The 13,219-nt window shown below is 44.9% G+C and overlaps 1 protein-coding gene across 8 annotated transcripts in view; it reads left to right on the forward strand.

Annotated features, from left to right (window-relative positions):
* Positions 1-13,219, forward strand: part of DNAJC13 (DnaJ heat shock protein family (Hsp40) member C13) — a 554,470-nt gene that overhangs the window by 353,721 nt on the left and 187,530 nt on the right. For all 8 annotated transcript variants that reach the window (XR_010177689.1, XM_063922373.1, XM_063922368.1 and 5 more), the window contains 2 exons: positions 11,361-11,443; positions 11,567-11,720. Coding sequence is in view for 7 of the 8 variants with exons in the window: in XM_063922373.1 (XP_063778443.1) it covers positions 11,361-11,443; positions 11,567-11,720 (237 nt within the window). In the remaining variant the exon portion in view is untranslated. The remainder of the gene's footprint in view (positions 1-11,360; positions 11,444-11,566; positions 11,721-13,219) is intronic.

Raw genomic sequence — 13,219 nt, forward strand, 5'->3', positions numbered from 1 at the left:
CCCATACTTGGACGATCTCCTAATAAGGGTGAGATAAAAAGAGCAGTTGTTGAACAGCGTGTCACTTTCGCTGAAGGTGTCACAGCAACTCGGCTGGATTCTCAATATCCCGAAGTCACAGTTGGTTCCTATGGCTCGTCTGCACTTCTTGGGTATGATTCTGAATACGGACCAGAAATGGGTTTATCTTCCGATAGAGAAGGCCCAGGAACTAATGACTCTGGTAAAAAACCTATTAAAGCCAAAACAGATGTCAGTGCATCACTGCACTCAGGTCCTGGGAAAGATGGTGGCATCTTACGGGGCCATTCCCTTTAGCAGGTTCCATGCGAGGACTTTCCAATGGGATCTACGGAACAAGTGGTCCGGATCACATCTAAAGATGCATCAGTTAATCACCCTGTCCCCTAGGGCCAGGGTGTCTCTCCTATGGTGGCTGCAGAGTGCTCACCTTCTGCAGGGTCGCAGGTTCGCCATCCAGGACTGGATTCTGGTAGCCACGGACGCGAGCCTCCGAGGTGGGGGAGCAGTCACACAGGGAAGAAACTTCCAAGGTCTTTGGGTCAAGTCAAGAGACTTGTATTCAAATCAACATCCTGGAGCTGAGGGCCATATACAATGCCCTTCGGCAAGCGGAAACATTGCTTCGCGACCTACCGGTTCTGATCCAGTCAGACAACATCACCGCAGTGGCTCATGTAAACCGCCAAGGCGGCACAAAGAGCAGAGTGGAAATGGCAGAAGCCACCAGGATTCTCCGCTGGGCGGAAAATCATGTAAGTGCATTTTCAGCAGTTCATTCCGGGAGTGGACAACTGAGAAGCAGACTTCCTCAGCAAACACGACTTGCATCCAAGAGAGGTCTTCTTTAGGAAGCCTTCTCACAGATTGCAAGTCAGTGGGAACTGCCACAGATAGACATGATGGCGTCCTGCCTCAACAAGAAGCTACAGAGCTATTGCACCAGGTCAAGAAACCCTCAGGCAGTAGCTGTAGATGCCCTAGTGACACCGTGGGTGTTCCAGTCGTTCTATGTATTTCCCCCTCTTCCTCTCATACCCAAGGTGTTGAGAATGGTAGGAGGGAGAGGAATGAGAACAATCCTCATTGTTCCAGATTGGCCACGAAGGACCTGGTATCCGGATCTGCAGGAAATGCTCACGGAAGATCCGTGGCCTCTTCCTCTAAGACAGGACCAGTTGCAACAGGGGCCATGTCTATTCCAAGACTTACCGCGGCTGCATTGGACGGCATGGCGGTTGAACGCCGGATCCTAGCGGATAAGGGTATTCCGGATGAGGTCATTCCTACGCTAATAAAGGCTAGGAAGGACATGACATCTAAACATTATCACCGTATATGGCGAAAATATGTTTCTTGGTGTGAGGCCAGGAATGCTCCTACGGAAGAATTCCATCTGGGCCGTTTCCTTCACTTCCTGCAAACTGGAGTGAATTTCGGCCTAAAATCAGGATCTATTAAGGTTCAGATTTCGGCCTTATCCATTTTCTTTCAAAAGGAATTGGCCTCTCTCCCTGAAGTACAAACTTTTGTGAAGGGAGTGCTGCATATTCAGCCTCCTTTTGTACCTCCGGTGACGCCTTGGGACCTTAACGTGGTGTTAAGTTTCATTAAGTCAAGAAGTGATGTGGGCACTCGGAGGGGATAATAGTACAACGGCTGCTGGTTTTGTAAATATATAAATTTATTTATTGGTAAAATAATATTTCTAAAAAATAGACACTGAATGGCTGAATGCCTTTACATTACATATACACATTTAAATGAAAATAAAACATATGAATAGAATAAAGGACTGTGTCCTAAACCTCAGAACTTGCTAGTAATTGAACACAAGGCCTGTTGTGTGTTAGTTTTTTGCATGCATAAGCCAGCTGTTAGTGGCTACAAAGGGTTAATGCATATTGAGCTCAAATTGCAAATTGAAAAGAGAAAGGCTGGTTAGTGCTTGATGGAGCCTGTTAATACTTCACCAGTGTAGAGCTGATGTACGGAGTGTTCAGTGATAAGGCTAGTGATGATATCAAGTGAGCTGGATCCACGTCTGTCTCATGTCCATGAAGCTTGCTTGGTCCACTGGCTGGCTTAGTGGCCGACCGCTCAACGGCGGTTCCCTTAGGCAGGACCTGCTGTTGGTAGTGCAGTGTGCTGTCAGCTGACACTGGGCCAGGGTAAGGACGGAGACAGAGAGTCCAGTGTGCAAGTCCTGGGTAGCAGGGGACGCTGTGATGCCGCGATCCGCGGCTTCCGGGTTCGGGGCTTCCGGCTGCGTTCCACAGTCGTATGGGTCATCTGACGCGTTTCTCCGCCTCCAAAGTGGGCGGTTTCATCAGAGGTATGACTGGAGATGTTTGCAGTCTCTATTTATACCAGCTTGTGACTTCTTATTGGTTACCAAAAAAACGGATTGTTTTTAACCCTTTCAATGCACTGTTATTGTAGAGAAAACCAGCAGTAGGACAACATAAATTATTCCTAATGACTATGCAGATTTTTAGTTCAATAATATATTGAAGAAAGGCAATCTAAAACACATATATGAATATTTAATGAATGCCTATAAGACTTTTTTTTTGTAACCGCGGAACGCGGCATCACAGCGTCCCCTGCTACCCAGGACTTGCACACTGGACTCTCTGTCTCCGTCCTTACCCTGGCCCAGTGTCAGCTGACAGCACACTGCACTACCAACAGCAGGTCCTGCCTAAGGGAACCGCCGTTGAGCGGTCGGCCACTAAGCCAGTCAGTGGACCAAGCAAGCTTCATGGACATGAGACAGACGTGGATCCAGCTCACTTGATATCATCACTAGCCTTATCACTGAACACTCCGTACATCAGCTCTACACTGGTGAAGTATTAACAGGCTCCATCAAGCACTAACCAGCCTTTCTCTTTTCAATTTGCAATTTGAACTCAATATGCATTAACCCTTTGTAGCCACTAACAGCTGGCTTATGCATGCAAAAAACTAACACACAACAGGCTTTGTGTTCAATTACTAGCAAGTTCTGAGGTTTAGGACACAGTCCTTTATTCTATTCATATGTTTTATTTTCATTTAACTGTGTATATGTAATGTAAAGGCATTCAGCCATTCAGTGTCTATTTTTTAGAAATATTATTTTACCAATAAATTTATATATTTACAAAACCAGCAGCCGTTGTACTATTATCCCCTCCGAGCGCCCACATCACTTCTTTTCTTTTTCTGTATAGTACGGTGGATACCCAGGTCTACCATTGTGGGCAGCCAGAAGGGTGACTAGTATTTTAAAAAAAAATTATATAAAATATAAAAACAATATTATTATTATTTTTTGCCAACCTTTGAATTAATCAGCGCCCACATCCGTCTTTGTATTCCCCTTTTTTTCATTAAGTCACACTGGTTTGAACCACTTAAAACGGTGGAGTTGAAAAATCTCACTTGGAAGGTGGTCATGTTATTAGCCTTGGCTTCGGCTAGGCGAGTGTCGGAATTAGCGGCTTTATCACATAAAAGCCCCTATCTGGTTTTCCATATGGATAGAGCGGAATTGCGGACCCGTCCTCAAATCCTGCCAAAAGTGGTTTCATCCTTTCATATGAACTATTGTGGTGCCTGTGGCTACGCGGGACTTGGAGAATCCCGAGTCCCTTGATGTCAGGGATTTGAAAATTTACGTGGCCAGATCGGCTAAAATCAGAAAAACAGAAGCACTGTTTGTCATGTATGCAACCAACAAGATTGGTGCCCCTGCTTCAAAGTAGACTATTGCTCGCTGGATCTGTAACACGATTCAGCAGGCGCTTTCTACGGCGGGATTGCCGTTACCTAAATCGGTCAAGGCCCATTCCACTAGGAAGGTGGGCTCTTCTTGGGCGGCTGCCAGAGGGGTCTCGGCGCTACAGCTGTGCCGAGCTACTACTTGGTCGGGTTCAAACTCCTTTGCAAAGTGCTATAAGTTTAATACCCTGGCTGAGGAGGACCTCCTGTTTGCTCAATCGGTGCTGCAGAGTCATCCGCACTCTCCCGCCAGTTTGGGAGCTTTGGTATAATCCGCATGGTCCTTACGGAGTCCCCAGCATCCTCTAGGACGTAAGAGAAAATAAGATTGTAAACCTACCGGTAAATTTTTTTCTCGTAGTCCGTAGAGGATGCTGGGCGCCCGTCCCAAGTGCGGACTACTTCTGCAAGACTTGTATATAGTTATTGCTTAAATAAGGGTTATGTTATAGTCTCATCGGTCTTGGACTGATGCTATGTCGTTTTCATACTGTTAACTGGATAGTATATCACAAGTTATACGGTGTGATTGGTGTGGCTGGTATGAATCTTGCTCTTGGATTAACAAAAATCCTTTCCTCGTACTGTCCGTCTCCTCTGGGCACAGTTTCTCTAACTGAGGTCTGGAGGAGGGGCATAGAGGGAGGAGCCAGTGCACACCAGATCTAAAGTCTTTCTTAAAGTGCCCATGTCTCCTGCGGAGCCCGTCTATCCCCATGGTCCTTACGGAGTCCCCAGCATCCTCTATGGACTGCGAGAAAAAGATTTACCGGTAGGTTTAAAATCTTATTTTTGGCACACTTTCCTATTTGCTCCTGAAGGCAGGAAAATCTGGGAAGATCCCCCGGCCGTAGACGTATCAGTCTCTCGCCTATCTAAAAAGACGGTACTACCAGCTCCTGGATCCTTTACCATAAAGGACCCAGGAGATAGGAAAATAGAGACTACATTGAAGTCTATTTACACAGCGGCTGGTGTATCACAAAGACCAGTCATAGCGCGTTGCTGAATGATGCATGCCATTCATACGTGGGCTACTCAAATTCAATAGGGCCTCTCGGGGGATATGTCCCTGGTCACTACGGTAACTCTCCTAAAACACATTCAAGACACTGCACGCGTCCTGTGTGACTCTCTCAAGGAGATAGGCAATATTAATGCTAGGACCACTGCTATGGCATTGTCAGCGCGCAGGGCTTTGTGTTTGCGTCAGTGGATAGTGGATGCAGAATCCAAGCGCAGTGTTAAGTCTTCCTTTTTCAGGGGATTGGCTCTTTGGGGTTGAGTTGGATATGTGGATTTCCAAGGTTACTGCGGGAAAATCCACGTTCCTCCCCTCCGGTGCCCCGCCGGCTAGGCGTTCCTACGTGGGGCCGCCTACTCAGTCCTTTCGATCTGCCAGGTTCAGATCAAAAGCCAGTGGTGCCTCCACCGCGGCGAGAGGCACCAGAGGTAGGACAAGAAAACCAGAAGCCACAGGTTCTCAGGAACAAAGCACCAGTTCAGCTTCCACTAAGACCTCAGCATGACGGTGCGTCCACACCCCAAGGGGACCTAGAGGTGGGAGCTCGACTGCGTCACTTCAGCCGAGTCTGGGAAAGCTCCTGCCAGGATGCCTGGGTAAGAGACCTCATTTCTCAGGGCTACATGCTGGAGTTCGACGGTGCTCCTCCCCAACGATTTTTCAAATCAAGCTTACCAATTTTGGAGGATTCATGAGTTACACTGCAACAGGCCATCCAAAAGTTGATCCAGTCCTAAGTCATTGTGCCAGTGCCACTACATCAACAGGGAAAGGCTTACTACTCCAACCTGTTTGTGGTACCGAAACCGGACAGTTCGGTAAGGCCCATTTTGAATCTAAAATCCTTGAACCCTTACCTAAAGGTTTTCAAGTTCAAGATGGAGTTCATGGTCTCGCTGGATATAAAGGACGCTTTTCTCCATATTCCAGTTTGGCCGCCTCACCAGGCTTTTTTGCGGTTTGCCCTGCTGAACGATCACTTCGGGTAGCATATTCCAGACGCTACCCTTCGGACTGTCCACAGCTCCAAGGGTCTTCACGAAGGTAATGGGGGAAATGATGTTCCAGCTCCGAGTCCAGGGGGTGAACATCGTCCCTTACCTGGACAATTTCTGGATAAAAGCGAGATCCCGGGAGCTTCTATTGCTCAGTATAGACCGCACTGTTCAGCTTTTGTGACAACATGGGTGGATTCTCAATTTGCAGAAGTCCCACCTATAGCCTACTCAGTGGCTCCTGTTCCTGGGAATGTTTCTGGACACAGTAGCTCTGTCACTGACCTAGGTTGGGGGTGTTGTGAACTCGGGGGTTCTCCCGATGGTAGGGGAGAGGAACCACAGTTGGGTCGGAACAGGGATGGCTTGATATAGGTCTTCCTCATACAGGACTCTGACAGTAAAGCTTGGTGAAAATATTAAAGGACTTTATTGCAGGAAGGGGGCAACACAATGTCACATAACAGAGAAGGAGTGTATGGAGAAATGTCCAGAAAGTACTTGTGAGTGATGGTAAAAGATACTGGCGATTTGAAGAACTTGAGAGCGGTGGTTAGGACTCTGATAATTTGAAGAACTTGAGTGCGGTGGTTAAAGACACTGATGATTTGAAGAACTTGAGAGCGGTGGTTAAAGACACTGGTGATTTGTAGAACTTGAGAGCGGTGGTTAAAGACACTGATGATTTGTAGAACTTGAGAGCGGTGGTTAAAGACACTGATGATTTAAAGAACTTGAGAGCGGTGGTTAAAGACACTGATGATTTGAAGAACTTGAGAGCGGCGGTTAAAGACACTGATGATTTGAAGAACTTGAGAGCGGTGGTTAAAGACACTGTGATTTGAAGAACTTGAGAGCGATGGTTAAAGACACTGAGGATTTGTATAACTTGGGAGCGAGGGTTATAGACACTGAGGACTTGTATAACTTGAGAGCGAGGGTTAAAGACACTGAGGACTTATATAACTTGAGAGCGAGGGTTAAAGACACTGAGGACTTGTATAACTTGAGAGCGAGGGTTAAAGACACTGAGGACTTGTATAACTTGGGAGCGAGGGTTAAAGACACTAAGGACTTGTATAACTCGAGAGCGACGTTTAACCTGCAGCCCACGCTGACTCCAAGAAGCACTGGTGCCTGGAGCGCAGTGGAACCCAGCAGCGGCTGGGAACGCTGGAAGCTGTGCAACAACTGACACCTGGAAATGCCGGAGACACTGGGGTATGCTGCAGAGAGATCCGCCGAGAACAGAAGCACTGGCATCCACTTCAGAGGAAAAGACGACACTCAGGCGCCGAGGCTCTGCCCGGCGTCTGCCTTTGAATCTCCCGCCTCCGCTGGATTGGCGGATCAGTCCGATGACGTCACCCGCTCCCCGCCCACGTGATGCCGGGTGTCATGGCGGCGCCCCTGCCCCGGGGAACCGCCGGGAGCCGCACCAGCCAGACGCCGGAGCCCGTGGACCACTGAATGCGGAGGCCGCAATACAGACCAGCAGGCACGCAGGGATAAGCGCAGCGAACGCCGCCCATGGCGTGTGACAAGCTCAGAAAGCGTTCCTCACAGAAGACATAGCAAGGATGCTTCAGGAAATGGTCAGAGCGGTCCGACGGCCGACTCTGATATCCATACTTCTTTGCATACGATTCTTGGGAAAGATGGTAACCTCATACGAGGCGATCCAGTATGGAAGGTTCCATGCCAGATCTTTTCAATTGGATCTCCTAAGCAAGTTGTCCGGATCACATCTACAGATGCATCAGATTATACAGTTATCACCTCAGGCCAGTATTTCCCTCCTGTGGTGGCTACAGTCCTCAAACCTACTGGAAGGTTGGAGTTTCGGGATTCAGGATTGGATCCTCCTCACGACAGATGCGAGTCTGAGGGGATGGGGAGCTGTCACCCAAGGGGCTCAGTTCCAGGGCAGGTGGTTCAGGCCTCTCCTCTGCTCTGGGATCGAGCTGTTCAGGTTCAGTCGGACAACGCCATGGCCGTGGTTTATATCAATCGACAAGAAGGGACAATAAGCAGAGCCAGCATGCGAGAGGTGTCAAGGATACTCCTCAGGGCGAAAGGAAATGCTAGAGCAATATCGGCCATCTTCACTCCGGTGGTGGACAACTGGGAGGCGGATTTTCTCAGTCGTAACGATCTCCACTTGGGAGAGTGGGGCCTACACCTGCAGGTGTTTCAACAGATCATCAATCTGTGGGGCTGTTTACAGACATGATGACGTCTCGACTCAACAAGAAGCTTCCATGGTATTGTTCGAGAACCAGGGACCCTCAGACGAGGGCAGTAGATGCACGCCTTGGTCTTACCGGCTGGTCTACCTGTTTCCTCTGATTCCTCTGCTCCCGAGGGTGCTAAAGCGCATCAGGAATCAGAGTCCAGGCAATTCTGATTGGCCTCGTCGGTCGTGGTACGCAGATCTCCTGGACATGTCCGTAAAAGACCCTGGGCCTCTGCCAATGAGAAGAGATGTTCAGCAACAGGGACCGTTCGTCTACCTGGAATTGCGGTGACTATGTTTGACGGCATGGAGGTTGAGCTGATTATCCTAGCTCACAAAGGCCTTTCCAAAAAGGTTATTGCAACTATGGTTCAGGCCTGAAAGCCTCTGATGTCAAAACACTATCATCATATCTGGAAACAATATGTCTCTTGGTACGAGGAGTGCACATATCCTCCTGTGGAGTTCAGCCTCTGACATTTCTTACGTGTCCTGCAGACTGGTGTGGATATGGGCTTACGTCTGGGCTTCCTTAAGGTCCAGATTTCAGCCCTCGTTGGTTTCTTCCAGAAGTTGGCTATGTTGCCAGAGGTTCAGACCTTCTTGGAAGTGCTTCACATACAGCCTCCCTTTGTGCCACCAGCGGCACCCTCGGATTTAAATGTGGTTTTGGATTTTCTACAATCCTCCTGGTTTGAACCGCTGCTGATTATAGTAGAAGATGTGGAAGACGGTAATGTTATTGGCCCTGGCTTCTGCTAGACGTATCTCAGAATTGGGGCCTTATCGTGTAAACGTCCTTACTTGGTCTTTTACGAGGACAGAGCAGAGCTCAAAACTCGGCAGCAGTTCCTGCCAAAAGTTGTCCCTGCATTCCATTTAAACCAACCTATTGTGGTTCCGCCTCGTTCTGGCACTTCTGCTTATCCGGAGGCTTTGGATACTGTGCGAGCCTTGAAGACATACGTCAAGAGGACGGCTCAGATCAGAAAGACGGATTCCCTGTTTGTGCTGTATGATGCACAGAAAATGGGTTGCTCTGCTTCTAAGCAGTCCATTGCTCGTTGGGTCAAGTTGACTATCCAACAGGCCTATGTGTCGGCAGCCTAACCTGTTCCACATTCTCTAAAGGCCCACTGTACACGATCAGTGGGGGCTTCCTGGGCGGCTGCTCGTGGAGTCTCGGCTTTGCAAGTATGCTGAGCTGCTACCTGGTCGGGGAAGAACACCTTTGTGAAGATCTACAAGTTTGATACCTTGGCCAAAGAGGATACCCAGTTAGACGTCTCCGCACATTCCTGCCCGCTATGGAAGCTTTGGGACGTCCCCATCGTACTAAGTGAACTCCAGTATCCCTTATGGATGCTAGAGGAAATAGGATTTTAAATACCTACTGGTAAATCCTTTTCTCGTAGTCTATAAGGGATACTAGGCGCCCGCCTCAGTGCATTCACTTTCCTGCAGGTTGTTTCTTCTATACTGGTTGAGTATCCCTTATACAAAATTCTAAATTATATATTTTATAGAATCCAGCGGCGGCACTCTGTTATTAAACACACACAGACCAATAGGTTCAGCGTGCACGATCTGCTTTACAGCAGAACGAATGGATGGCACCCGGACTTAATATTACAAGTGAGGGAGTGCCGGTTTCTTGTGTGTGTGTGTGTATATATATATATATATATATGTGTGTGTGTGTGTATATATATATATATATATATATATATATATATATATATATATATATATATATATATATATATATATATATATATATACAGGTTGAGTATCCCATATCCAAATATTCCGAAATACGGACTTTTTTGAGAGAGACTGAGATAGTGAATCCTTTGTTTTTTGATGGCTCAATGTACACAAACTTTGTTTAATACTCAGTTATTAAAAATATTGTATTAAATGACCTTCAGGCTGTGTGCATAAGATGTATATGAAACATAAATGAATTGTGTGAATGTACACACACTTTGTTTAATGCACAAAGTTATAAAAAATATTGACTAAAATGACCTTCAGGCTGTGTGTATGTGTGTATGTAACATAAGTGCATTCTGTGCTTAGACTTAGGTCCCATCGCTATGATATCTCATTATGGTATGCAATTATTCCAAAATACGGAAAAATCCGATATCCAAAATACCTCTGGTCCCAAGCATTTTGGATAAAGGATACTCAACCTGTATATATAAATGTATATATTTATAGATAATGTATATAATACATATGTCATTATCTCAGTAGGGGACCCAATATCTGGTATTTTGGATAAAGTATACTCAACCTGTATAAGTTTACCTGTTGCTGTTTGGTTGCCAGCCGTTGCTGGTCAGTTTATGTTGTGGTGTGCTGGTGTGTGAATCTCACCACTCGTTGTTATGTTCCTTCTCTCAAGTATGTCCATTCTCCTTCTGGCACTATTTTACCTATAACTGCCTGTGGGAGGGGGCATAGAGGGAAGGAGCCAGCACAGCCAGTTGAAGAAATTTTAAGTGCACCGGCTCCTCTGGATTACATTTTCCGCATTAAAGATGCCAGATGCTAGACGATTCTCATGACCTGGCGTACAAGAAGAACAGTTTGGTTTGAGTGCAGCTAAGATGAATGAGTAACCGTCTGTGTGTGTGTGTGTGTGTATGTATGTATATATATATATATATATGTATATATGAGAGAGAGAGAGAGTTATATATATTCTTTGAAGCAGTGTTATCACTAGTCCTGGTAAGCATAAATAAGAGTTGTCTTACCTCATAGCTAATATTATATCTAGTATGTGTTTGTCATTCGTGTCTTCATATCATTTTTTGTGTTTGAAATGTAACATTTGCATGTCTTATTCGAAAGAAAATATGTGCTTTTGCGATTTTATCCCTTTTGAAATACTGTTTGAACTAAAATTTGACGTTTGTATATGTTCAGTAGGGGCCTGGTGCCCCAGTATTTTACATCTAACATTACAGTACATTTTCTAAGTTATAGTCATCACATTGTACAGTAGCAGTCATTTTTGATACTGGGAAGAAGGATTTCTTTATGGTCCCTTTAATAAGCTTAAAGACTTGAGATCTGGTATGCCTGTGGGGAAGAATCTTTTTGAAGATCTGAAATCTTGAGTGCTTCTAGCACATTTTACATTTGCCCCTTGGTTAATTTACCAGCTGCATGTATCTTTGTGCATGCATATGTATAGATATATAGTAGTCATGTGGACAGTAAGAATTGAAAGCATTACTAATTGGCCTGGTTGCTGCACTGAAGACATTTCTGAAGCTTGATCTTGCTTTTTTGATTTCAGAATGTAAACCAAAAGCCTGTCATCCTTCGAAAAAGACGCCAACGAATAAAAATTGAGTCCAACTGGGAACTATTCTACTACAGGTGAAATATGAAACATTACTTGAACTCTTCTGTTTTTTCTCTCTGTAACAATGGGACAATTGCTGTTTGTGATGGGAAATATACATGTCATTTTTGTGTCGAAGCACTGCTTTTACCTTCTAGATTTCATCAGGATCATGCTCGATCAAACTTGATATGGAATTTTAAAACCAGGGAAGAGTTAAGAGACACACTTGAAGCTGAAATGAGAGCGTTTAATGTAGATCGAGAGCTTGGAAGCTCAACAGTGATATCCTGGAACCATCATGAGTTTGAGGTATTTAGTCTTATTACCTGTGCACACAATACAGGTTGAGTCTCCCTTATCCAAAATGCTTGGGACCAGAGGTATTTTGGATATGGGATTTTTCCGTATTTTGGAATAATTGCATACCATAATGAGATATCATGGTGATGGGACCTAAATCTAAGCACAGAATGCATTTATGTTTCATATACACCTTATACACACAGCCTGAAGTTAATTTTAGCCAATATTTTTTATAACTTTGTGCATTAAACAAAGTGTGTCTACATTCACACAATTCATTTATGTTTCATATACACCTTATCCACACAGCCTGAAGGTCATTTAATACAATATTTTTAATAACTCTGTGTATTAAACAAAGTTTGTGTACATTGAGCCATCAGAAAACAAAGGTTTCACTATCTCACTCTCACTCCAAAAAGTCCGTATTTCGGAATATTCCGTATTTTGGAATATTTGGATATGGGATACTCAACCTGTATATTCATACTGTCGCCATAAAAAGACCACTGATAAATATAAAAATGAGAAACCATCGTCAATGTTGTTTGACCACCATACATTGTTTGTCATACATTCTTGTTGTCATTTTCGTTTAGGTACTTTGCAAATCAGTAAATGGCGGGTAACTAAGTATTACACTTGGGTTTCCACATGTGTGGAAACAAGGCAATAACAGGTCTGCATTCTCAGTATCTGTTGCTTCAAGTCATATACTATACGTGGTAAAAAAAAAAAGTATGTGCATGTAAATATATATAATATAATCAGCAAGGGACAACAGTCAGCAGATGTTGATATATATTCACAGTTTAAATGCAAACTAAAATTTGCAAATAGTTTGAGTTGCACCTTTTTGCTTTTTCTCAAACATTTATGAATAAACTTTAGTGAAATGTATTGACATGTTGGATTGTTCTTTAGCTTGTTCACTACTAAAGAAGAACGGGACCCACATTCAGCATATACAGTAAAAGTGCCAAGGACGAGTCCCACTTGTCCTTACGTGTTCCCCATTGGCAGTTACTACTGGTGGGTGCTGGAGAAAGAGGCATCAGAAGTACAAACTTGGGATACTCCTCTTTGATAGAAGGGAGTCCCCAGGGGGACTGGGCATCTTGTTAAAATTGAAAGACCAATAGATAGTACAAAATACAGGGAGATAATGCAAGATAGCCTGCTAAAAAACTAAAACTTGGGAGAAAGTTCACCTCTCAGCAGGACAATGATCCCAAGCACAGTCAAAGCAGCAACTAACATGGTTGAGTAACAAAAAAGTGAATGTTCTACTATAAACAATTAAAAGTCCAGATCTCAGTCCAATTGAGAATCAGTGACACTATTTGACAACTCCATTTCCACAAGCATCATCCAAACAACCTGGAGCAAATCTGCAAGGGAGAATGGGCAGAAATCACTCCAAATAGTGTGCAAACCTGGTAGAAACTAATCCCCAAAAACGTAATTCTGTTGTTGCACCCAAGTACTACTTTGTAGTGGTTCAA

This window comes from Pseudophryne corroboree, chromosome 5 (assembly GCF_028390025.1).
Source record: "Pseudophryne corroboree isolate aPseCor3 chromosome 5, aPseCor3.hap2, whole genome shotgun sequence".
In the NCBI taxonomy this organism is placed as follows: domain Eukaryota; kingdom Metazoa; phylum Chordata; class Amphibia; order Anura; family Myobatrachidae; genus Pseudophryne; species Pseudophryne corroboree.